The 26,807-nt window shown below is 33.7% G+C and overlaps 1 protein-coding gene across 1 annotated transcript in view; it reads right to left on the minus strand.

Moving 5' to 3' along the window:
• Window positions 1-26,289, minus strand: part of LOC131063322 (LOB domain-containing protein 1) — a 32,648-nt gene extending 6,359 nt beyond the window's left edge. The window contains exons 1-2 of the mRNA XM_057997102.2: window positions 26,120-26,289; window positions 25,727-26,026 (exon numbers count right to left, since the gene is read on the minus strand). Coding sequence (XP_057853085.1) covers window positions 25,727-26,026; window positions 26,120-26,281 — 462 coding nt within the window. The 5' untranslated portion in view covers window positions 26,282-26,289. The remainder of the gene's footprint in view (window positions 1-25,726; window positions 26,027-26,119) is intronic.
• Between the last annotated feature and the right edge of the window lie 518 nt (window positions 26,290-26,807).

A 26,807-nucleotide genomic window follows, 5' to 3' on the forward strand; every position in this document is an offset into this window, starting at 1 on the left:
ATCAAGAAATGAAGCAAGATCATTCAAGCATCCAAACCTAAAAGGGAAATTAAGGTATTTATCAATGACTTCCTCCTCTTCTCCTGAATTGATTGCAAACCCTATTGTTATTGAAGTGGTTAAATTCCCTAGGCCCATATTCAAAATTATCCCTAAAGTAGCGAAGTAGGATGATACCCTAGGTGCATTTTGTAAAATCCCTAAAGGAGTTGCATATGCAGAAGACCCAAGAATATACATACATTGCCATATTGAGGAACTGGGTTCAGATGAAATCATGAAAATGTACAAGAATGTTATCTGTGATGATAGTGGAACTGTAAAACCCAAACAGAAGATTATTGAAACCCTAGGTTTTGTGGAAATCCTTAACATTCCAAAATTTCCTAAGGAAGTTGTAAGGATTGTACTCAGTAGAGTTCATGGAGAATTCTTTTGGCTTGACTCTATCTATAAAATCACTAGAGAAGCAGTTAGGGCTATGACTGACTTACCTTCCATTGGTAGCAGGCCAGATAAAATCAAGAAAGTTTCAAACAACACTATGATGGCATTAACTGGTGCAACCTATGATAGCAGATCCCTGAGAGTTAATGATATAAAAGATGACAATGTTAGATTCATTAGCATGATATTAGGATACAAGGCCACACATGCTAATCGACTGAACTCAGTTTCCAGTCTATGTATCAAAAGTGCATATGATATGGTTAACAATGATGCTAAGATAGATGTATGTGAGTGGTTGAAAGATGAGTTAATTGATAATCTGAAGAAAATCAAAAGAGATAAGAAAGTTACTTTCAAATTTGGCAATCTTATTGTATGCTTAATTCTATATATTACAAAAGAGGTCCTTGGTATAGGCAGGAAGGACTTTGGTTATGACATACCGGTAGGGAAACAACTACTGGATATTTTCACTGGCATGGGAACAGATAAGGACAACAAAATAATAGAGTATTTCCAAGCATTTAAGGAAAAAATGAAAACAAGGGAAAGGTTACCACAGAGTATTGTTGACAAGTATGAGAAAGAAATTTTCTTTGTAATTAAGAAAGATGAAATTTGGATGGAGGTAGTTCTTCCTATAACTGATTGGGTGACAAAGATGGGATATGAGACAAATGTGAACATAATAGGAACATATGCAAAAGCCCTACTCGAAGCCCCTAAAGAACTAGAAGAAAAAGTGTTCGGTAATGCTAAGACCATAGAGAGTGGTGTTCAAACACTGAAACAGAGGAAGAAAAGGGAGAAACATATCAAGAGTGCAACTAAGAAGGTGAAAGAGATAAAGAAAAACATAATGAATATCACTGGTATGAAAGAAAGTTACTTGGAAGGTTTACAATAGGAAGCTCATCTCTCACCAATTTGAACTTAATTTGAAAGTGAAATCCTAGTTGAGTTTAAAAGAGTAGATAGGAAGAGAAAACCTTCATTGGTACCCTCTCCTACACCTAAGAAGGAAAGAAAGAAATAACAAGTAGTGAGGCCCCCAGCTAAAAAGATGACACCAAGAAAGAAAAAGGAAAAATAGGTTATTCCACATCTTGACAACCTACTAAATGAAATAACAGATGATGGAAATCTATCAAATGTAAGTAAATTGTATGATACATTTACAAATGAGGAAATAGAAAGTATAGAAAACAGTATCATCTTACACCTAGACATCGATAAGAAAGTTTTGATAGAGGTTGTAGATGATTTACCTAGTGATTTGTATAGCTAGCTTGATGCTAAAAGCTTAGCTATTATGGAACTGGATAAGAAGATCAAGATTGAGAAATTGCTAGTTGTTCACCCTGTTAAATCAGTTGAGGAAATTGATGAGTTGATCAATGAAGCTAACAAAACAGTATTTTCTAGTGGTCACTGGCATGTAAGTCTAATGGCCGACAAAGTGAATGAAATCTCTGAAGAAATAGCAAATAAATGGGACATATTCTTTGTGGAGAAAGAGAATCAAGAAGAACTAAAAAGACCAAAAACTTTTAAGGTATACCAAAGAGATAAGGATAAGGGAATAGGCAAGGTAGGTGGTCTACAAGGTATAAAAGTGGCAAATAATTTACCACCATCTTCTATTACTCCACTGGTTTAGACAGATACAACACCGGCTATTGAGGATGTTGAGACTCCACATGAGGATACAAATCCTTAGTCTAAAATTCTGTACATAATGAACATAGATACTCAGGAGGTCAATATTGTAGTTGATAAAGAAATTACTGAGGAAAAGAAGAAAGATGTTGCTACTAAGCAACCGAGTGATAATGTTGGAACACAGGTTGAAAACATTGAGGTAGAGACACATGCAGAACAAATAGTGGAATATATTGAGATTGGGGTTAGTGAAATGGTGACTAATACCATTGATACAAACATTGAAAAACCAATAGATGAGATACTAGCTGCAGAAAATACAGAGAAACCTACTGAGTCACTAGTAGTGGTCAGTGCAGAGGTACAAACATAGAAACCGATAGTGGATACCACTGGGAGTAGAAGAGTACACAATGAAATAGGTTGATCTTCAGGTACATACAGAGACAGTGTCATCGGCAACAACTGAGAAGCCTAAACCTTTGCTAGTTGAAATGCAGACACAAACTGATCCACTAGAGGTTGTGACAAGCAAAATGGTTACTCACACTGACAACATGGAGATTGTTAAGGTAATTGGTCAGTCATCCAGTACTTCCATGACTGAATTCAGACCAACAAATGTAATTGAGGTACTATTAGATTCAATCAAGAAAATAACATATTATAATGTTTTAGCATATAAGGCTATAGATGGTACAATCTCCATTCTTAAATTGATTGCATGCAAGTGTAATGTAGACAATAAAGATTCTTTGAGTTAGTTAGACACATTCTCTAAGTACATAACCAACAATATACTGACTATGGACCAAATAAATGAAGACACATTTAAGGATAAAATAGATAAAGAAAAACATAAATTCTTTGATGAGACAATAAAGAAGTGCATGGGACACATTCACACCCTCTTACTGGCACTGAGTAAAACCATTATGGAGTTTAAGGAACTATACAAAGATACATGTAAGACTAATCTTTTGATAGTGGATATCAATAAGGAGATCAGCAAAGTACAAAAAGAAATAGATGATATAGTTGACAATATCATTGGTTCATCAGAACCAATATCAGTTATAGAACAAGAGATAGCTGGATTTGAGGACAAACTTGAGAAATTGGAAAAGAAAAAGGAAAGAATAAAAGGCAAGGCAAAACAACTTAAATGTAGACTCAGTCCTAAATTGGATAACCTCCTCTCTTTAAGGGAAGAGATCTCAAAGGCACTTATTCAGGGATAGAAGACACCGGAAGAGAAAATGCATCATCTCACTGGTACTGTTCAGAGAATAGAGGCAAAATTGAAAGAAAGTAACAGGTTCACTGAGAGGCTGAATTTGGTATTAGCAGACCTATTCCAGATTGTAACCAAACGGTTACAAGGTTCTAGCTGAAACGACACTCATTTGACAATTTTTGACAACCTTTGTCATTGATGTCAAAGGGGGAGTAGTAATGAAGAGAAAAATCCAATAACTTAGAAATCATCTGCTTAGGGGGAGCACACAATTTTGGTAAGACTTTTCGACTTCAATTTTTTGGATACGATTTTGAATTTTTCTCATGAGTGTTGCCATCAATGCCAAAGGGGTAGATTGTTGGCATTGCACACTCCAATGAGAATTATAGGTGATTAAAGGTATTGTCATTGATGGAAACCTTTCAATCTTATGGCACCAGCACTGACAGACTCTACACCGACAGATAGTTCACCGGCAGTGACAAGAATGTTTACCGGCACCCTAGCCGACAGGATTTTGATTATTGTACATTGTATTTAATTGTAATATCTTTTCGTAAGCTAACATGGCATATTGTAATAAGACTCATATATAAGTATGAGATCTTGTAGATCATTTTGATAGGATATATACACATGGACATGTAGAGTGAATATCAAGGCAGATTTTATAGAAAGGTTTATGGTTATTGTACGAGCTTCAACTGGTACTAAACTAGCATAGCAGATGCTTTTTTGTAGCAGTACATTATATTGGATTCTCATAATCCATTTTGTAATTCAGTGAGACTTCCTTTTGTAATTGAGCAGTGACCTCTAGGCAGTTGGCCTCCTTGCATGTGCAGGCACACATCATTGTAAGTAATATCCATTCAATGGCCAATGAGTGAATATTGTGGGTCATAAATCCCACCGAGGTTTTCCCATACCAGGTTTCCTTGCCAAAAAAGTTGTGTTATGGTGTGATTTCTATGTTGTGTTTATTGTTCATATTTACTGCATTAATTCTTGTTTACCGGTACATTGTTTTAGAATGCAAAATATTTAATAAGGTCAGAAAATCTGATGATTAGATGTTGATTCACCCCCCCTCTTAGTATCTTTGGGAATCCTAACAGTAACCCCCAAGAAAAAGGTAGAGCAATAGCTATTAAAGATTTTCTATCATAGTGAAAGGATATCAAGGAAGAGGAGGCGATGAGGTAGTCAAATAACGAATTCTAATCAAGAAAATAAGGTAAGTTCAAGTAGTTCATTCAATAGGAAAGATAGGTAAGAAGGTGAAGTAAGAAAATGGGAATTTAATTTGTGAGATGGATTCTTTAAAAAAATAATTAATGGAAACGAAGAAATCTAGAATAGATATGATAGCAATTATAAAAGAAAAACAAGTAGAAAATTGTAGACTTTTAGATGAGAATTCTAATCTTGGAAAAGAATTGAACAAAGTTAAAAGAGAAAAATCAAGAGTTTGAGAAAAAGTTAAATTGTTTGATGATATTAAGGAAAGGGATGAAGAATCGAAACAAAGAATGAAGTTGCTTGATGATTTAGAACAAAAATTAAAAATATTAGAATGCGTATTCAAGAAGGAAATATCAAAGTTGAATGAGAAAAATGGATGTCTAAAGTCAAGACAATTCGTTCATGATGCTTCATGTAGTGCAAAAGAATTGCATTTGTCATTTGATAACTTATTTTATGGAAGCCATTTTTTATTGAGATAAACATGTTAATGAGCCTAAAAATATTATTAAATGTAATAATAAATGATTATGTTGTTTCTGGATTAAATTGTGAAAAATGAACATAATTTTTATCCAAAAATAACACCATCTAATATCATAGATTATAGAAATATCTTATCATCAATAAATGTAATGATTCTACAAATATTGCTATCTTTTTTTATGACAATGATGGGTTTAATATAATGAAAATAATGGGTTATAAAGATAAAGGATTGGGAAAGAATGACCAAGGAATCAAAGAGCCAATTGAGCCAATAGTGAGGTCAAAGAATGAAGGTCTTGTATTTGTTAGTAAAAAGACAAGCACAACTAGTGTTATAAATGTTACAAACTCAAACGAATTACTTCAAAGAATTCAATATTCTCCTTGCCATGGAGAAGGACATATAAAAGACATGTGTTGGGATATCCATCCTCACATCACATGTGATTTGAAGAACCATTTATAAAAGAGATGTGGGAACAAACACAAGAAGAATGAATCTAAGAGAAGTTACATAAAAATGGATTGTGGATAAAGAAAGAGTAGGAAAAAGATTGTAGGTATGATAAAGAAATTTGTTCATGTATAAATGTGCATATGTTGATAGTAATCAAGAAAGGTCTAAATATTCAGAAGGATAAATGTCTTGGGTCAAAGGAAAAAGTTGTGTAGCAAGATGTCTATAAAGTGAGTCTGTAGAAAGTTTTAGATCAAATTTTTGAGGAATTCAAAACTAAAGATTTCAGTGACTGTCGTAGTCATTATACATAGCCAACAGAAAGGAATCATTAGATCTAAAGATTGTAGAAATAGTTTGATTATATCAAGCAAAGAGATATTTTCATTTGAATACTTGGTCAATATTAGCAGAAATGGTAATGTAGTAGCATTCGTGGTTGAAATTAAAGTGGAGTGTTAAAATTAATTTCTCCCATAGTTTTGAGTGACTGACTCAATTTAGTACCATCAAAATCCACCTCTATTCTTCACCAAATGTGCTTTTTGAAAAGACCTTTTGTAGCCAGAATTTATAGCAGATGTTTATCTTTATCCTATCCCTACTTGAAGAAAATGATAAAAGACTAATTGTTCTTCTTATCTGAAATCTCAACCGAATATTCATGAGATAATTTTTATCTCTTGTTACCTTTTAGTTTATCTTCACCACTATCATGTACTACAAGGTATCAATATTAACTGCCTCACTATGATTATAAATACAAAAGCTATTGTAATAGTTTTATTATGAGATGGAATATAGTTGATCATTAGTAAATGATGAATGTTGTAGCATTTAGCAATGAATAGAATGAATTTGTGTGTTTATATTTTCCTAAATTTTGTGTCTTCATCAACTTTCAATAAATCTTAGTTCATTAACCTTAGCCGCAAAGAGGGGAAATTCTTCCTTAAACAAAGAACTCCAGGAAGAGGATTTTGGTGAACCATAGCCTAGGGAATGGGGGATGGGGGATTACCCTCTTTGCTTAAAATATTATCTGGGGCCCAACTAGATCCATTATACCAAGAAGAGGCCATATCCTCTGGTTCTTCTTCAACAATGACAATTTTTATAGCAGAGCTTTCACCAATAGGGGGTCCCAAAGGGTTCTTGGATTTATCATTTTGAGAGGGATTAACCCTAGTAGGCACCTTATGACATTTAGTAGAAGTAACAACTATAGATTGACTGACTAGAATATCAACATAGATACCTAGACCCAGACTAGAGCTAGGGGGTTAATATAAGGGCCACTAGAAGGGTTAAACTCAAATGGAACTTATTGAGATGGAAGATGAGCCCTCAATGCAAGGGAATGAAGCCCTTAGACATAGTAACCCCTATAAACTGGGAGATAGAACTGAAAATCCAAAAGGAAAAATTTATCCTTACCCCATGCCAAAGGTGATTGAGCATTGAGAATAATTGAAAATGAAACCTTTTGAAACATCGATCGAGAGCAAAGAACTTCATTACAAGAAAAACCACATCCTTCCCAACCTAGGCAAGTCATTCGTCTTGAAACTACTTTTGTGGTTGGCCACCTTTATGCTTGGGCCCATAAATCTTTTGAAATCTTCTTTATAATTCCCTTTATGCTTCTTTTGGAAAATTTTTCCCTCTATAGGTAGTCGCGTCACTACAACAATAGTCTTCACCGGCATAGTAAATTTCACCTTCTCCAGTTGAAAAACACCACTTTTCATGATTGGGCAAATCGATCAGAAATTACAGTTCCAAAGCCCTTCATACCCTCCACATAATTAGCTAAATTACCTTCAACCACTTTCTCCTAGAGGGAATTATTTTCTTGATACTTTTCATAGTAATCCGATGTGGTTTGGACTAAGTCTCCTCCTATCTTAGACGTAGAAAAAACATAGCTAGAAGCTAAGGTAGTTTCACACAAACCAGGATGGAAAAAATACCTTTCACAAGTGGTAAAAGAAAAATTACTTTCCTTACCATTAATAGCATTGGTCCACCTCAAAAAATGATAGAAGTACACCATGGAGAGGAAACATAACAAAATGATGATTTTCAAATCTTTTGGCTGCATAGATTTAGTTGTCCTCATCTAACATGGGGTGAACTCACAATAATGGTTCCCACTTTTTTGCCACTTTTGACACTGAGATGAACACTTTTAAAATAATCTTCAACTTCCGACAACTATAACTTTTAAACTATAAATAATTTGAAGATGATGTAAATTAGTGATTTGTAGCATTTTGTCTCTAGATTATATATATATATATATATATTTTTCAAATTTTTTTGAAGGATTTTTTTTTTCCATCTCCCTCGGAAAGTAGTTTTTTACAACAAACTACATTTTTTAAGAGTGATGTGCCTCCTAAAATGCATAACATTTTTTCTATAAATGATAAAAACTCAATTCTTTCGAATTTTGGTTTGTAACATCAATATCCAAGGCTTGCAATTGGTTTGATAGTGATATGTTCAATATTTTTCATTTTATTAAGTTTTGAAGTCTGACTAGTCATAATTCCGACATAGGTTTAAGTTTGAACACATAACTTGTTCTATATATATCAAAATTCAATATTTTTTTTTTAGAAAGAAGACATCAATACCTGGGGCTTAGATATTTTTCATAATTTTTGTGAATTAGTTTCCTATTTTTCCCAATGCATTGAATAGAGAAGTTCATGTTTGGTGAAAAACCTATGTTTGGTAAAATTAAAAAAACAAGTTCATAATAAACTCAATATGCAATAATATTATATTCATTGGAAAGCTTGCTTTGAGGACTACAATACTACATTTTGGGTTGTCAAGATCATTCCATTTGAGCCTTCAACCAGAGGTTTGAAGGCCAAAAGTCTACAAAAAAATGTAGAAAGCTCCAGAGAAGTGTTAAAAAAGGGGTTCAAGCGAACCCCCCATTTTTAGGGGGGTTCGAATGAAGGGGGGTTCAATCGAACCCCCTCTATATAATTGAAAAATGACATAATCAAGCATTAAAGGTGCTTTGCTCGAAAGAGTGGGTTTGAGCGAAGTGGAGGCTTCGCTCAAACCCCAAAGGGTAGTCCGTTCGAACACCCCCACTTCACTCGAACCCCCCCTAAAATAAATTCTCCACTTTCACCAATTTCCTTCATTGGCAAAAGTGGGAACCAACTTTGTGAGTTCACCCCATGGCGTATATTTTACCAGGGAAATTGTGTAGATCTGTTCAAACTTTAATACCCTTGGAGAAGGGGCCTAGGTTGGCAAGCGTGTCAACAGTCTTATTACCTTCTCTTATAATATGTTGAAACATGATGTGGTCAAGTTTGGAGGTGACAAAAAGGAAATTAGAAATGATCTTCACCCCCTACCAACTAGATATGGATATGCCTTGTAGCATCATGATTACATTATTTGATTCTCATTCAATAATTAACCTCATATATTTAATTTTGGTGCTAGAAATGCCAATAAAGGCCACCGTAATTTCACTCGTGCTAGAAGTTTGAGTCCCCTAATTTGCAATGTAGGTCGCCACCACTTTTCTATCTGAGTCTCTTATTACACCATCCCCTCTCACTCGATTCGGGTTCCCCTTAGAGGACCCATCAAAATTTAACTTTAACCACCCTCGGTAAAGGGGCACCATTTGATATTATTCTTAAACCCAACTAGAGGGTAGGAAAAATTGGAAAGGATGTCCCTCAACTCCCAATTCTTCACAGTGAACTAGTCATAATGTGAGGGGGGAGGTGAATGTTTTGATTTACAAAAGACTTTCATATTCTCCATGACTTTATTAATAGTAACAAATTTAGGACCTTCCAAGGGGACATCCAATCCCTAAATATTTGTTATTATGTTCCTTTCATAAACATCAACATGTATGGAGGAAACCCTGCCACCAAATCTCTTGAGTAAGGGCATGGAAAGAGGGAGGAGACCAAGTTGAAGAGGCCTCTTTAGGGAGCCTATACCAAACCCATGAAGAGAGAAAGGATTTTGAAATGTTATGTCTAACTTGTCAGGTATACATACAATGGAACAAAATGTATTCGATACTTTCCTCATCTTTTTCATATAAAAAAAATATTTTTTCTACATAGAACCCTCTCTTCTAAAGATTATCGATAGTTAAAATTTTCCTATGGCAGATGATCCACCCAAAGAAGAAAATCTTTGGAATAGTTTTGGATTTCCATAATAGTGACTAGTTAAAGGATGACATAGGGATAGGAGATAGGACCTAAAACCAAGGTTTGGTAGAATAATTTCCATCCTTGGAAGGCACTCAGACAATGCTATCAATAGCCTCAAGGTTGAGGAATATCAATGGCTTGGGGATTCTTATCAATTAAAAAGCTACAACTCTTAAGGGGGGAGAAAAATACTTAGCAATGAATCTCTAAGATAGGGGAAAGGAAGTAGGAATCTAGTAGTTGACCAAGAAAACACCCAACTTATTCACCAAATCTTATTCTAAAGCTGGCCAAACAGGGTGGCTCCTAAGAGGGAAAGATGAAATCCAAGGGTTGACCTAGAATCTAATGTTTTTACCATCACCAACTTCCCATGACAAACCTCTCTGAATCAAAGTTTTTGACTTAACCACGTTGTTCCAAATCTAAAACCTCTAAGGAGATCCTCTTAATTAAGGAATGACAAACCATCACCACTATTGAGATAAACCATCACCACCCCTAGTTTAGATGTTAGTTTCTATATATACACATCTTATTGTGAGCTAACAATAAATATGGTTAGTTAATCAATTGTGCTATTGCATTAGAATTTTTGTGTCTTATTAATATCTTAGTCAAAGTGTATGATTTCATATCTTGTGTGGCTTGTTGAGACTAACTTACCATCCACAAATTCTATGTAATCTTATAGTTACACTTATCTCCTTGTTTGTGATGATAAAAACTGATATGGGATGTTTTTCCTTATCATCACAACTAGAAGTGCAATAACATAAGGATGGATCCATGGTGTCAGATCAAATTATTTTCCTTTTCCTTGTTGTTGTATTATTGTTTTATGTGTCACAAAATATTATAAAGGAAAATATGCACACACTAAAGTTACATCCACTTCCCCTTTGCTATTAGGTGACCATGTGTATATGTGGTCTATGTGTGTGTTAATCACTATGTGTATTTGTGATCTATGTATGAATTAATCATTATATATCAATGTAATGTGTATAATTTTGATAAATATTTTTTATTAATACCTTATAATTGAAATCATACTAATATCTAGATCGAATACACTTGTTTTCGTCCTATTTCATGTTTATAGAATTATAGTTACCAATTTAATTATTTATTTTGATTCAAGAGAGATGCTAGGAATCAAATACCAAATTTTGAGGATTAATTCCTTCTATTATTGGTGTGTGAACTACAAATCCTAAATATTTTTAATAAGGGATACATAGGTGGAAACTTATCAAATGAAACACCAAGAAATAGTTAGAGATGTCTAGAGTCATAGAATAGCTTTGAGTAACTAGGAGACCCTCAAAAAGAAGATGGATGAGATGATAGCTCTTAACACTAAAATGGTAAGAAAAAAATTGCCACTCTTTAGGCCATTCGTGATAAAATTGATAGAAAGCATGTGAAGAAAGTGTGCCAAACAAAATCATCTTTTACCATTGTGATAGAGATGAATATTTTGAGGGTGAAGAATACTCTGAATTCCCTATTATTTGTTCGAGGAAAGGTTCAGCTAAAAGTTTGACCTTCTCTAGGAAAGTGAAAATGCAAAACCAAGACTAGCAAAGAAAAAAAACCCCACTGGTAGACCATTGGTTTGTGTCTTGAATGGGTAGTATGGTTCCTTTTTTTTGGTGTTTATCTATGTAAGAAAGTTAACTAGTGTAAAAAATTCCTACACTAACCTTGAGAGGAGGGGCATGCAAAAAAATTTTACAAATCATTATAGGTTTTACAAAAAATTAACAGAAATAAATAAATTATCATGCATACCACAACTCAGCAACACAGTGATTTATGTGGAAAAAACCATTTCGGGAGAAAAACTCCAAACTCCAAAAGAAGCTCAATATATTATTCAATAATCAATAACAGATTACAATATACTTGCAAAGAAAGCTCTTCACATGAGTACCACTAATCAGAGAGTCAAAGTTAACTCAATATCCATAAGAATCTTACACACAACCTCTATCTCATGCACCTCATATATAGGAGATGCAATAAAAGAAACCATCAAATGGTATTAGAAACCCATGGGCTAAAACGATCCAATAAATTAGAGTCGACCTTATCTTCCATTCTAGATTCCCTATGACATTTTAAAATACATATCAACACGTGTTCCTCCCTTTTATAGCTAATTTATGTGTTTGATGTAATTTATATTTCCTTTTTCAAGAGTCCAAATTTCTAGAGGCCATACCTTGTAAACTATGTCTGATTGACGAATCATTTGAAACTTTGAAAAGATCGCGAAGTGCTTTATCACCTCACAAACTGCAACACCATTTAAGCCCCTTTTTTCAGAGTGTTTTGGATCCTCTAAAGTCCTTAAAATTAATTTTCAACCTTTCATCACACCCTCCAAAAATGAAAACTTTAATATCTTCAAAACTAGCAATGATCTTCCAATGAAAATTTACCGACATGCTCATCTAGCCGAATAGAAGCTTCAGGGAGAATTTCGGACTATTTCATGCTGAAATGAAAAGTTAGTATAAATCGCAACCTCATATAAATAGAAGGTTGAAACATCATTTTCCCAATATTCTCCCACTTGTCGAACACATTGCAAGAGAAAAAGGACTATCAACATAATAATTTAATTGCTAGGGGCCATGAGAGCCATAAACTTTGAACACCATCTTAAATTCTTTGTGCTCACAACCTTAGTTAAAGAAAGTGTATCATTCATCAAACTCTCTAACTTAACTAGCTTCACCCTACCATCTTCGATCATATATTTGACAAAATTATACTAAACATCAATGTGCTTGGTCCAGGCATGAAATATTGGGTTCTTAGCTAGGCATATCGCACTCTAATTGTCACAATAAAGTATCACTTTGCCTTATTTTATTCCAATATCTTAACATAGTCTCTTAAGACAAATGGATTCTTTACAAGCATGAGTAACATCCATATTCTCTTCTTCTATAGTGGACAAAGCAACCACAACCTCTCACTTACTCATTCAACTAATTGCACCGCCAAATAAAGTAAACGTATAAGCACTGGTGGATGTTCTTCTATCAATATCACCTTCCCAGTCTCAATCAACATAACCATGAATATCAAGGGAAATTGTGTCTCCAACCAAATTGCCATGATAACAAAAAGAATACTTTGAGGTACCATTCAATTTTTTTAAAGACTCTTTTGACTGCATCCCAATGAACTCTACTAGGATTAGACATATATCTGGAAAGAACTCCCACTACTTCTAGTGAAAACCATAGCATACATCAAACTTCCAAATACACTTAAATAAGGAACTCTTCTCATGTCTTCCATCTCTGATGCAGATGTAGGACAATTTGAAATAGATAATTTGGTTCCAATTGTGAAGCGAATATATAATGATCTACAATTCTGCATGTTAAACCTCTGTAAAACTGAATTCAAATATTTACTCTGGCTTTGCCATACCTCTCTATTCACTCTATCTCTTCTAATTTTCATCCCAATAATGTGTTCCACTACACAAAGATATTTCATTTCAAATTTAGCAGCAAGTTGAGACTTTAGTTCTGAAATCGTACCTTTCCCTTTACCAATGAAGAACATATCATCAAAATATAATGCAATGTATAAGAAATGATCACCATCAAATTTATAATAAACATAGTGATTTAATTTAGAACACTCAAATCCCAAACTCAACATATATGTATCAAATTTTTGGTACCACATCCTAGGACTCTATTTGAGGGCATACAAAGATTTATTCAATTTACAAACGAAATTACTTTTACCTTTCACCACATAGTGGTCTGGTTGTGTCATATAGATATCCTCCTCCAAATCATCATGAAGGAAAGCAATATTCACATCCATTTGCTCAAGCTCTAAATCATAGGTAGTAGCAATAGAAAGCAAAAATCTAATGGATTTCATTTTTGCAACAGGAGAAAATATCTCACCATAATAAACACCCTCAACTTGAGAGTAGCCTTTTGCAACCAACATTGCTTTATACTTCTCAATGCTTCCATCTGAACCAATATTTTCCTTGAACACCCATTTGCATCCAACAGACTTTCATCCTTCAGGCAATGGTACAAAATCCCATGTATCATTCTTTTACAAAGCTACCATTTCTTCTTCCATAGAAATCTTCTTGGATTCTACATAATTCATACCTAATGCCTCTTCTATAGATCTAGGTTCATCCATATTAGTATTCAAATCAAAAATATATCTCCAATCATTAGGTGAATAACTTTCAGGTGGTTGTCTATTTCTTGTAGACCTTTGAACAAGCTGAGTTGGAGGTTCTTCATCCTCTTTTGAAGATTCAGAGCTAAATGAGCTCTCCTCAACTTCTTGCCTATCAAGTGGTCTCGATTCAACTCTTTCAAACATAGAAGTTAATTTAATCACATCTTCTTGTTTAATTTGTTATTGCTGCAATGTAACAAAAGGAGACAAATTTCTCTAAAAATAACACTTCTACTATGAATTACCTTTTGTGCAACATGCTCCCAAAGCTTGTATCCTTTCACACAATAACTATAACCGATGAAGATACATTTCATAGCCTTATTCTCTAACTTTTTTCACTTCTCCTTTAGCACATGTGCATATGCCTCATAACCAAAAACTCTAAGATGTCTCAATGAAGGCTTGTGACCTGACCATGCTTCCATAGGCATTTTATCAATAAGAATTGATCTAGGAGACCTGTTAATTAGGTAGCAAGTAGTGGAAATAGATATAGACCAAAAAATTTATTCTAAACCAGCACCATTGAGTATACTACTAGTCTTCGCCATCAGTTTCCTATTCATTCTTTCTGCAACTCCATTCTGTTGTGCAGAATATAAAACTGTCTTCTATCTATTAATGACATAGTCTTTACATAATCTATCAAAATCATTAGAGAAAAATCACCACCATTATTAGTCCTCAAACATTTAATTTTCTTTCTATTCTACAACTCAACCATTTCTTTAAATTCTTTAAAATGATTGAAAACTTTAGATTTACTCTTTAGAAAATATACCTATGTCTTTCTACTAAAATCATCAATAAATAAAATATAATATATAGATTTTCCAATCGAAGGAACATCTATAGTACAAAACACATTAGAATTAATAAGATCCAAAACACCATAAGATTAATGAGCATCAAGTAAAACTAAACGTGGTTTGTTTTCCATAAATGCAATGCTCATAGAAATCAAAGTCAAAATTACAATCATTCAAACCTTCAACAAGGTTTTTATTTTTTAAGGTCCTTAGGTCCTTTTCTCCTATGTGGCCAAGTCTCTAGTGCAATAAAATAGTCTTGTCTTTAGGTAAATTTGCTTCAAAAGAAATAGCATCCTTACGTACCTAAAAGCCATGTCCATAAGTTGAAGGTGAAACCCTCAAATCTTCCAACGAAGTATCCACATATTTACTTTTTATAAAAGTGCTATTATACTCAATAGTGTATGCCTCTATCTTATACAAACTGTCGAGCCACAATCACCATAGCACCCTTAATCATCTTACATCATGCATCAAAAAAGATTACCTACACACTCACATCTATTAGTTTGCTCATAGATTTATTTTTTTTAATCCAGGGATATGGAACACACCACTAATCTTTTTTATTCTACTACTAGAAAACCTCATCCTAACTCTACCTCAACTAATAATGTCTAAATGTGAATCATCACCTAAGTACACCTTGCCTCGATCAAATTCTTCATATTTAGAAAATCAATCTTTATTAGAAGTCATATGAAAAGATGCACCTGAGTCAATTAACCATGCATCATTACTTGCATGAGCAGCCAAAGCTACAATGAATGCATCATCATCTTCCTTTAAAGACTCAGAATCATAATCAAACTTGTTCTTTTACTTCTTTTTTTCTTCTTTATAGTCCTTATAGATGTGACCTAAATTACTGCAATTTTAATCGATGATTTTGGACTTTCAAGGAGATTTCAATTTCCCTTTTGATTTGGACTTGTTGTGGTTCTCATTCTTCTTGCCTTTTTCCATAGGTCTTCCACAAATAGTTAGGGCTTCCTTTGAACTAATGGAAGTAGGGCACCCACCACATCTTCAAATTTCAAAAAAATAGAAGTACTACTGATAACCATAACAAGAGAATCCCATGAATTAGGCAAAGAACAAAGCAATATTTGACATTTCTCCTCTTTGTCCATCTTAACACCAATAGATACCAATTGAGACACCAACATATTAAATGTTTCTAAGTGGTCTGCAATTCGTCCACCTTCTTCCATCTTCGAGGAATACAATTTCTTCTTAAAAAAAATATTATTTAATAAAGATTTTGCTTGATACATCTCACCAAGCTTAGTCCATAACTTCTTTATAGAGTTCTCTTTGTGGACATTGATTAGAACAAATTTTTCCAAGCACAATCTAATTAGACCCTTGCTTTTATGGTCCATAATATCATATTGAGCAACCACAGTTAAGACATTCGGATCAACAACATCCCACAAATCTTGATCTATTAGTAGATCTTCCATCTTTAATGTCCACATCTCAAAAACATCACAAAACTTGTTAATTATAGAAAATAAATAAGTATATGTTTTTGAGAAAATCTTTCTTTGAATAATAAAATATTGAATCAAGTGGACATCTCCTGACCATTGTAAAGGTGTAGCTTTGAGTTGAATCCCAAGTCTTAAATCTGAAACTCCTGAATCACAAACACCAAATTATTGGACACCAATCTATATTGAACTTTGCACACATATGGCTCCATGATGTTTTTTCTTTGACCAAAAATCAATATTGAGCTCAACACCAAAACCCTTACCTATTTTCAACAATTAAACTTGACAGTATATCCATTCTTGAAATCTGTCAATATCAACAAGGAAATTGAAAATGAAAATGACATCTCGAAGTTAGAAACTTACTTGAAATGATAGAGATTCCTCAATCTGATGCCAGCAACCTCCAAACCTATCTTGTTACTCTTTAAAATTCAAATTTTTTTGAAGGCCCTATTAATTGCAGCTATTATAAATCAGTAATGCATTCATAGCAGTAGGTATGAACATCTAAGGTATTGGTGGAACCAAACCTCCAATCACATAAGCTATTCCTATAGTGAGTGCACTTCACAATTTCCTCTTAAGATCTGGTTTGTCCAAATCCAATTCAAATCTCATCAGAAATTCACGCTTTCAAAAAAAAATAGATTACATGATTGACACCTCTAAAGCGAGATATATCAACAATGATACTTGAGGTGTTCCATGAGAAAATAAAAAGTAGCCTTCCCGTAAATCATATTTGTTTCACCCTTATTATTTCCAGTATAAATCGTCTCTTCCAAAATTCAATATTTGAAATGCAACTAAGATAATCTAATATTGTTAACAAATAAATACGTTTAGCTCTACCCAAAATATTGTATCACTAATGCAACTTTGTCTTTCATTTCCATTGTTGTCTTTGCAGCGCACAGACCAAACAAACTGCCCAGTTTCTAATCTGGCACATGTTCCTTGGGGTTGTCTTTCATTCTAGTTTAGAGCCTATCAGTTCCAACACATGAAACCATTTTGTTGATACGTAGGATATGGAAAGGGTGAACTCTGAGACATAGATGAAAGGCGTCCTTTCCATCAGCCTTCGTATTGTATTTGTTGAAAGCAATTTGAGCAGCCTCAATTGCTTAAGTGCTTAGATTTTCTTTCTCCCAACTCATCAAGTGAACACAGAAGAGAAATTAATCAACACATTTCCTTTCAATGCTAACATCATATGTCCTGATGATATCATGAGTTGGGGTAACTCTTATTTTTATTTGACTGTAATATCTTGGTAGTCTTTGACCCATTGCAGCTTCTGATTATTTCTTCTCCTGTTCTTCTGTGTCACCTTCCTGTAGGACTTAACTTTGTGATAGGCGAATCTTCTATCAAGCTTTTCTTGTCTGGTTCACCTCATTATCTGACACCTTCCCCCTTAATTGGGGCCATTTTCAAATCTTTCAGCAAAAATTTAATATCCAAAAATAGAGAACACCATAATACTGGCATGCAAATGTCTTTTCGCCTATGTTATGGTGTCTGTCAACCGGAAAACAGCAACTTCATTTACTCTGCGCAATGATTTAAACTTCTCGGTATGCCAATACAAAGGCGCAAACACTAGACGATCTCATTTCAAGTTATTTATGAATGGCGCTAATATTCATTGCTGATCTGCAACCTCTGAAATCATTTCTTACCTTAATTTTCATATGTAAAAGAGTTTTTCAGAGTCAAAGACAACCCAAAAAAAAAATTCTCATACATAAATCATATTGGTATGTGTCCAGCATATCCCCTCTATTCGTGGCATGGTTTAACAACTTTCATGGGATTGTTAACTATGATGGTTGCCATTTTCTGAATAAATGTATCTGTTGGGAGAAACGGACAGTTTAACTCTTTATAAGTATTATCAGAGCAGACAGCTTAGAGCACAAACACTAAGCTTTGACTTTTAGGCTTAAAGTGTTGAACACTCAGAATTGACTTACATTCTCTAGACTTAATATATTACTTAGTGTATGTGGTTTAAGACTGACCTTATCAGAAAGGGGTCATGCTAAAGCTGAAGGGGAGATTATTGTTATGTGTCCAGTGTATCCCATCAGAATTGGTCACATGATTTAACAGTCCCCTGAGATCATTTAGTGTGATGGTAGAAAATTTCTAAATAAATACATCTTTAAAGAAAAATGACCAACTCAACTCCTTATACGTTTTCCATTGTCATTATTATTTTGATCTTGACAGGAGACACCTGGAAGAGGCTACAGATTTCAGCATCATGCCTTAAAATGCCTTTAGCAAAATGTCAAGCGATTTCCTCATCAGCCGTGTCTGGTACACCAGGGATCTTCTTCCTACTGCAGCTCTGATACCATATTAAAGATAAAAAATGCTTGATTGATATCGTTTTATGCAGTGTACAGTTTTATGTAGGAGAGATATAGTTAAATAGCAACCATCTATAACAGACAGTAAACCGTAGGTGGATAATGTAATAGACTGGGGTAACAGGTCCTCGTCATTGCTATGTGAATGCCAACTTCTAAATGTGGATGTCATGGTATTGTCATCATCACAACCCACAACATTAATCTGTGTTCAAATTTAGAATTTTTGCTTGTTTCTCATCTCTGCAGTGCATGTTAAGTTGTCATAGTTGTTCTGCCAAACTGGCAACACTTTAAACAAAGTCATTGTAGGAACATTACTTTGATGCTGGTTTTCACGCTTGCTGTTGCGAAGACCATCACATCTTCCAATCTACAGATTTTTTCTTTTGGTGACTTTGTTTCGCATTAAAAGAAGGACAAAAGGCATTTGAGATAGATTAATTATACCATAAAGGGATATTTAGCAGGCCAAACAGAATTTGTGCAAGTTGCAAGGCTCTTTGCATGCTACAAGCTATTTTCCATTAGCACGTTTTTCCTATGCATGTATTGTAGGAATTAATCACCAACTATCAACATTTACTCCTCTGCTCCTCCGTAGCACATTCCAGCTGTGACTTCTTCTTCACCTTCACGTACGTATGGTCTGCAGGACTGTGTTTTTGAAAAATGGATCCATTTTATAGTCTTTCTTGTAGACTTTGTATGCATATCATGTCAGTGCACTTAATACACTTGTTAATGCTAGTTTCAGTTTAGCTAAGTATATACGCAGAGTTTTTTTTAATGTTGCAGGCTAGAAGTTTAAAAATAGCTACATCAAGAACAGGGTTTTTTGTTTTGTTTTCAGATGTATGAACAAATCAAGAGAGCAAATGAAAATTGAAGGCAATTTGCATTCCAAAAAACAGGGGTTATTATAAAAACAAATTATTTTGGTTTTAAGTTTTTGAACATAAAATGAGTTGTAATCAATATGTTTTTTAATGTAAACCTTAAGGAGGTCCCTTGGTGCTTTTGCAAGAATAGTGTAATATGAGAGTGCGAGGATGGGGGAGGGAAGGGAATTTTGGTATATTACATACTATTCTGGGTGTAATTATATAGGCAGTTAAAATTATGTAGTTTATGCAGCTTTTCCAATTGCAATTCTCCTCTATATATTTCATTGTTAATTAATCAATAACAACAATCAATCAGGTATTATACTCCTTCATTCTATAGTACACGTTGGTACTTCATTTTTATTTTTTTCCTCTTCATGAACTTCTAGTAATTCATTGGAATAAGGTCATTTTTTTTTTAAATTAGTTATTTTTCTTCTTCAACTTGTTTCTAGTTGAGACTCAATAGAAACATTCTAGAGAGAATATATAGATTTCTTGCTAGAATGACATCACAAGAAGTATTTGAGCATCATTTAGAGAGTTCATTTTTTGGGGTTATTTTTTGTCTCATGTCTAGTACACTTCTATATGCTTTGTCTTTATTGGGAAATTTTTTTGTAAGATGGTTTCCTTCATTGCTGTATTTTTATGAGACCTTTTTTAGACTTGGATACCTCATCAAGCCTAGTTTTTGAGGTCCTCAATTTATTTGTACTCACCTAAGTTTTTCTTAAGGGGAGTGCTAGTATAGAACATGTAATAAAGAAATATAAGATTGTTTAGATGTGTTTCATTTTTTCTTATAGCTACATTGAGTCCTTCATGTCACATACCTTATGAATGGAATTGCATGCATATTCTTAGGCCTTTTCACCTTAACTCTTAGGAATTATTTTCTCTCATTTTCACCATAAATATGTTCATCTATTGTAATTTTATTCATCATGGTTTACTCTATTTCTTTGTGCTCTCATTCTTTATTTTGCATACTTTTATTTTTCTTATTGTTTTAGGAGGGTACATTAATGTTCATCTTTTGTATCTTGACCAAGTCTCATATTTCTTCTAAAAGATCTTAAGTGAAAAATTTTAGAAATAATCCCAAATACCCATTGTTTAATCTGCCATGTCATATCCTCTGTATGCACATCATATCCGCAGGCATATCTCTCAACATTAAAGACAATCAATGAAGGCACATCTTTTGAAGAATTCGATTGAATTGCTCCTACCTACCTTGTGTACCATTTGCAGATTTCACATCGATAGTGGACAATAAATAATATTTGTCATGCGTGTCTTTGTGTTTACCGAATACTCTCTGTTTTCTATATATTGATGGCTTTGTATTTTATATTCACTCTCTTAGCAGAGTCGAGCTCCTCCACATAGCTATAAAATGATATGAAATGTGATATTAGATGTTTCTGTCTTAGTCAAGGTGCTTATATGAATAAGCTCGATCATATAAGAGATGTAATGCTTTTATTCATGAATACAAATCTTAATGTTTAATGTAATTTGTATTTTCTTTTTGCTGCTCTGTCTATTTTCATCATTGGTATCACAGCTGAGGATTTGTAGCTGTGAGAGAGAAGCGAAGAAATTGTTGTTTAACCAGTGAGACCCTGTCGAGTCTAGTCCAGGGGACAAAGTCAGAGTGAGTGTAGAGACAAACAAAGGAGATGCTAGTCTATTAGATGAGTCTATAGGCATGTAAGTGCTTGTGTTAAGCAATGAAGAAAAAGAAGATACAAATTTTAGAAGTCGTCGTAGAAGCAGATCGCAAATGTTAAGAAGCTATTTTTCTCTACAACAAAGTTGGAAGCTTCTAGTTTTAGAAAAAAGTTATTGTAGGAGAGGTTTAGGGGGTGTTGCAGTATAAAGACAGGCCTAATCGCTGAAAAAAAAGAGTACACAGAAGAAATCATCTAAGTACAGCCGTAGCTGTTTGAGGAAAGAAAGCGGAGTTCTTATTGAAGATTTACAATGTCGAAAGTGTCAGGACTGAAGCTAGCAGCCATTGCTGTTAGGGAAAGGAGTTTGTGGGCAAGAAGAACCTGCCAACGTAGTCCCGTGAAGTCAAAGTAAAAGAGATGCTAGAGAGACGAATGAGATAGCCAACCTGGAAAAGTGGGACCTCAGCACGTACAAAGAAACAAGTTTAGTTTTTCAAGAAGTTCCTAAACAAAGGAAATTTGTTCCAACCATTCTGAAGGAGATAGTAGAAGGCATCATGAAAGGTAATAACAAGAAAAGGTAACATACCCCACAAGCATTTTAATCCTTTAGCCTTCGAAAAGGTTGTAGATTGCAGAGATAAGTTGGTTGAATGTGAACTGAATTGTTGCTAAAAGTTACTGTTTCGAAAAAGGGGATTATAGCTAAGGAAAATAAGTCTGTTTTGAAGAATGGTCATTGCTTGAAAAATATGGTTTTGTAAATCAGTGGAAGTTTGAGGAAGTTGAATCAATAATTGTTTAGGTTGAGAGAATGAAAAATTGTGTAGAAGATCATTTTCAAAGTCTATAGATCAGAAGGTGAGAGGAGGATATCAAATGTCTCAAGTTGGGAAAAGCCAAGTGAAATTTTCAACAGAGAAAGAGGTGACATTGTTGAATGCAACAATATTTGGTTATCGAATGTAAGAATTGTTTGAGGCCAACAAATCCCACCTAAACTAAGATCCCCAAGAACCAGCAGTATGACTGTATTGGAGGTATTGATAAAACAGCTGAATCACACCTGAACCTATGATGGACTGGTTACCAATAGGGCTAGAGCTCATGGATAGAGAATCTCAATAGAAGCTTGTGATTTCTTAGGTTTGATCTTTAGATCTAGAAGATTTTAGATGTCAAAGTATCAGTGAAGCAAGTCAAAAAAGAAATTGAATTTGATAGTTGAGATTAAGAGGAAGTGTTAGAAATAATCGCAACTACTCACTGTTTAACCTGTCATGTCATACCCTCCTCCGTATGCACATCATATTTGTAGGCATATCTCTCAACATTAAAGACAAACAATGAAGGCATATCTTTTGAAGGATTCAATTGAATTGCTCCTACCTATCTTGTGTACCATCTATGGATTTCAAATGGATTGTGGACAACTTTATCAATAATATTTTTAATGCTTGTTTTTGTCTTTGTTGAATGCTCTCAATTTTCTGTATATTGATGAATTTGTATTTTGTATTCACTCTCTTAGTAGAGTCCAGCTCCTCCATAGAGTTGTACAATGATATGAAATGTGATATTAGATGTTTCAGTCTAAGTCAAGGTGCTTGTATGAAGAAGCTCGGTCATATAAGAGATGTAATGTTTTTATTCATGAATATAAATTTTAATGTTTAATATAATTTCTATTTTCTTCTTTCTATTCTTTCTATTTTCATGAAAAACAATGTGAAATAGAAAAGAAGAATTCTCATATTATTATTTAAGATAAATATAACATATTCGTTCTATATTTCAATATAAATTATACATTAGAATAATATATTGTATATTCATTCTAGATGTTCTTCTCATATGATATATGATGAGAAATAATAGTGAAGAACATAGCAATATACTGATTTCACAAATAATCAATCTTATATTACCAAACCCAAGGGTAAAATTATAATTATAAGAAACATAATGATGTAAATCATATACATATAAAATTGTTGTTCTAATATATAGCAATAGTTTGTTCCTATTTGAACAAATATTGTTATAATAATAATAAAAATGTGACTCTTAATAAAGATGGAAGCATAATAACTGTATAAATAAGTTGGTGCAAGAGCAAAGATGATAGGATTTCTACTATCTATTTTAGTTAAGGAACAAAACATTAATAACTAGTGAAATGAAAGAATTATAAATTGGAATCAAATGGTATTATGATTTAGAATTAAATGTATTATTTTTTCTTAGAGATAAAAATGATTTAAGGCTCACCATTAATTGAAGAATATATTATTAGAAAAAATCAAAAGTTTTAAAAAACTTTGTGAAATAGAAGAGGTTGGTTAGATAATGGTGGCAACTATGTCAAAGTATCAAAGTTAGACAATAGAGGTGAATACAAAGAAAATAAATTTCTAAATTTATGTAGAAATCATGAAATCAAAATAAAGCTTACTACAAATCACACTTCAAAACAAAATGTTGTTACTCAAAGAAAGATAAGGACCATCAATGAAATAGGTATGACTATGATGAAATAAATCACTTCAAATATTCTTTTTGGCAAAAAGATGTATAGCAACATATTTTGTAAATACAATTGCAACATAATAAGTTGAAGGGATGAGTCTTAAGCTTCTATAGTCTACAATGAAGCAAAGTCTTGATCATTTGAGGGTATTTGGGTGATCTACATAGGAATTCATACTCAAGAACAATGTTAAGATTGAATGAGAAATCCTTAAAGCACAATTTTGTGGGTATTAGAAAGTAAAGAATATAGGTTGTATGATTTAGTAGGAAAGAAGATATTGATAAGTAGAGATGTGGAATTTAATGAAGGAAAAAGATAGACTCAACAAAATAAAATTGAATACAAAAAATAATGAGCCATAGACCTCTCAATGTAATCTTGAGAGAAAAAATAATAAGTTGGGGCAACAAATACACAGATAGAAACAAATGAGACACATGAGATATTATTCAATTACTCTTTGTAAGGAAGTTGGAATATATTGTGTGTACAAAAATAATTACAAGTTTGATGGAAGTAATAGTAAGAATAAGGAAAACTTGATGGCCAAAGGGTACACTCAATAACAAGGTATTAGTACAATGCAAAATTTAAACTTGTTGTATAGATAGATACTATAAGACTACTTTAGTAGCTCAACAAATTTGGATTGTTTCTCAAATGGATATAGAATGCCCTTTTTGAATTAATTTGTTGATGAGAATGCATATGAGTCACAACCTAGTGGTTTTGAAAGACCACCTACTAACAAAATATATATTGATTGAAGACATTGTATGATCTTTGAGAGGCACTAGGAGCATAGCACTCCAAGATAGATTCATACACAAAACAAAAGGTTTTTCAAAGGTTTCATCAAATCTCATTTTTTAAATGAATAATATCAGTTTCTATTAATAAAGATAAATACACTGTTCACAAGAAAAGGTAGGGGATATAAAATCACCCCTTGGAAGTCAAATGAACAGTGAGTAGATAATTGAAAAACAAAATAACATGAGAACAAAAAACATAAAACAACCATTTAAACAACTAAAGCAGTGACCATGCAACTTGAAGGGGAAATTAGGGAAACAATGAACATCATAATGAAGCAAAGCCATAAAATTGTGAAGAATTCGACTGCCTCTATGAGCACACTGATGGAGAAGTTGGATAAAGCCCAGCAAGGTACCCTAATTGTGGACCTAGATGCAGACAAAGAAAAAAGCCAGAATGAAGATTCCTGTCCCTCTAAAAGAACCTGAGCCAACCTCAAGAGAAAGGCGAAGTCTTCCACTCAGGAATTCCAGGACCTGAAGAAGGCAGCTCAAGAGATTAACATACTCGAAGCTGAGATTGCAGAGACTTTAAAATCCTTAGGCTAGTGTTTGTCTGGGTTCAATTTTATGCTGTCTTTCGATTTGGTGTGCTGTCTTTTTTGACTACATGACAGCTTCTTTGTTTTTGTGGACTTTGGATGTTTATTTTCTTATAGCCTGTAACTCTGTGGTTTCTGATCCTTGTAAAACCCACTTTTTCCTTAATCACAAACTAAAGCAGTGACCAAAAGAGATGGAGCTCTATCGTCCCATTCTTTATATCAATTTGCTAATTTATAATATTGTTATTTTAATTTCCTATGAAGACGACCCTATCTACATTAGGAACAATTCAGATTTATCTGTAGAGTTTAGAGCAGATATGATTGTATAGCTTAAAATAATAGATTTTGATATGGATGCATTATTTTCTCAAACAGAAGGAAAAGATAAAGTCTCCGTCTTAAAGGAAAATAATATTTCAAATATCCTACAGAATATTTCCGATGAAAGGTTAAAAATTAGTTGAAATACCCATTGAAGTTGGATTTGAGTTGTTTAATTGGAAAACAAATTCTATAAATAAAAACCATGCTAAGATTGAGTTGAATTTATACTTTCCAGTTCCACAGAGGCTCCCACAAGAGATCAATGTCTTCTAAAATCAAATCATCAGTTTGTTGTGTTGTAGACCAAACGTGAGATCCTCCGATAACGATTGAAATCAGCACATCTCGCTTCCTACTCATTCTCGCAACTTCTTCCTGCGTGATTGCCAGCTCTGATTCAAGCTCAGCAATTTGCTTCTGCAATTGATAAACTGCACTTGCAGACCCATACACTGGGTCTGCCAATCTGGCGTTTGCTTCATACGCCATGTTATTTACTGCAACCGCCCTTTCATTTTCTTCCACATCCTAAACCAATTCAACATAAGAACCGAATAAGTTCCACTCCCTGATTGAAAGACACAAAGTAAACAAAACTGAAATGGCGTATGAAAAAATTACTTGAAGCATTTTCAGTACATTACTGGTTCCAAACACTCTATGGACTATTTCGAATTTGTGGGGATCGGTGGATGGAAAATGAGGAGCCATTATACATGACTCAGAACATTTTTTTCGCTGCCACATGCAGCTTGCGCATCTCTTAATCTTGTTTGTTGCCATAATGTTCCTCAAACTGAAACCGGAGGCGATAGATAAACTAGGGACTGCAACTTCTTGAAACTGCTTTTAACCTAAATTACACGGGATTATTCAGGGCCAATTCATATTCAATGGTCAATTTGCGACTGCGGAAGCGTGTTTTTTTCGGGTTTGCCGCCAATGCATTCTAAAAAATACGCGGTCCATATTATTCTGCAGTAAACTACTTTTTAATTATAGTAAAGGACCTTTCCGTCTTGTAAAATATTTAAAATGCTAAAAAGTAAACCCTGATATTGTAAAGTCGCAGAGTTTTTTATCAATCACGCTACAATTTTAGAATTTTACAAGTTTAGCCAACCAGCATTGGCCTACCGAAAGCGATGGATAAAATGGTACATTGTTGGAAGTCACTCTGGAGTGGGGGTGAATCAGAGTGCTATAAACTTCATCATCAAAAACAAGACAAGTTTTTTTTAATTATAGTAAAGGACCTTTCCGTCTTGTAAAATATTTAAAATGCTAAAAAGTAAACCCTGATATTGTA

Source organism: Cryptomeria japonica, chromosome 3 (genome assembly GCF_030272615.1).
Source record: "Cryptomeria japonica chromosome 3, Sugi_1.0, whole genome shotgun sequence".
Classification (NCBI taxonomy): Eukaryota; Viridiplantae; Streptophyta; class Pinopsida; order Cupressales; family Cupressaceae; genus Cryptomeria; species Cryptomeria japonica.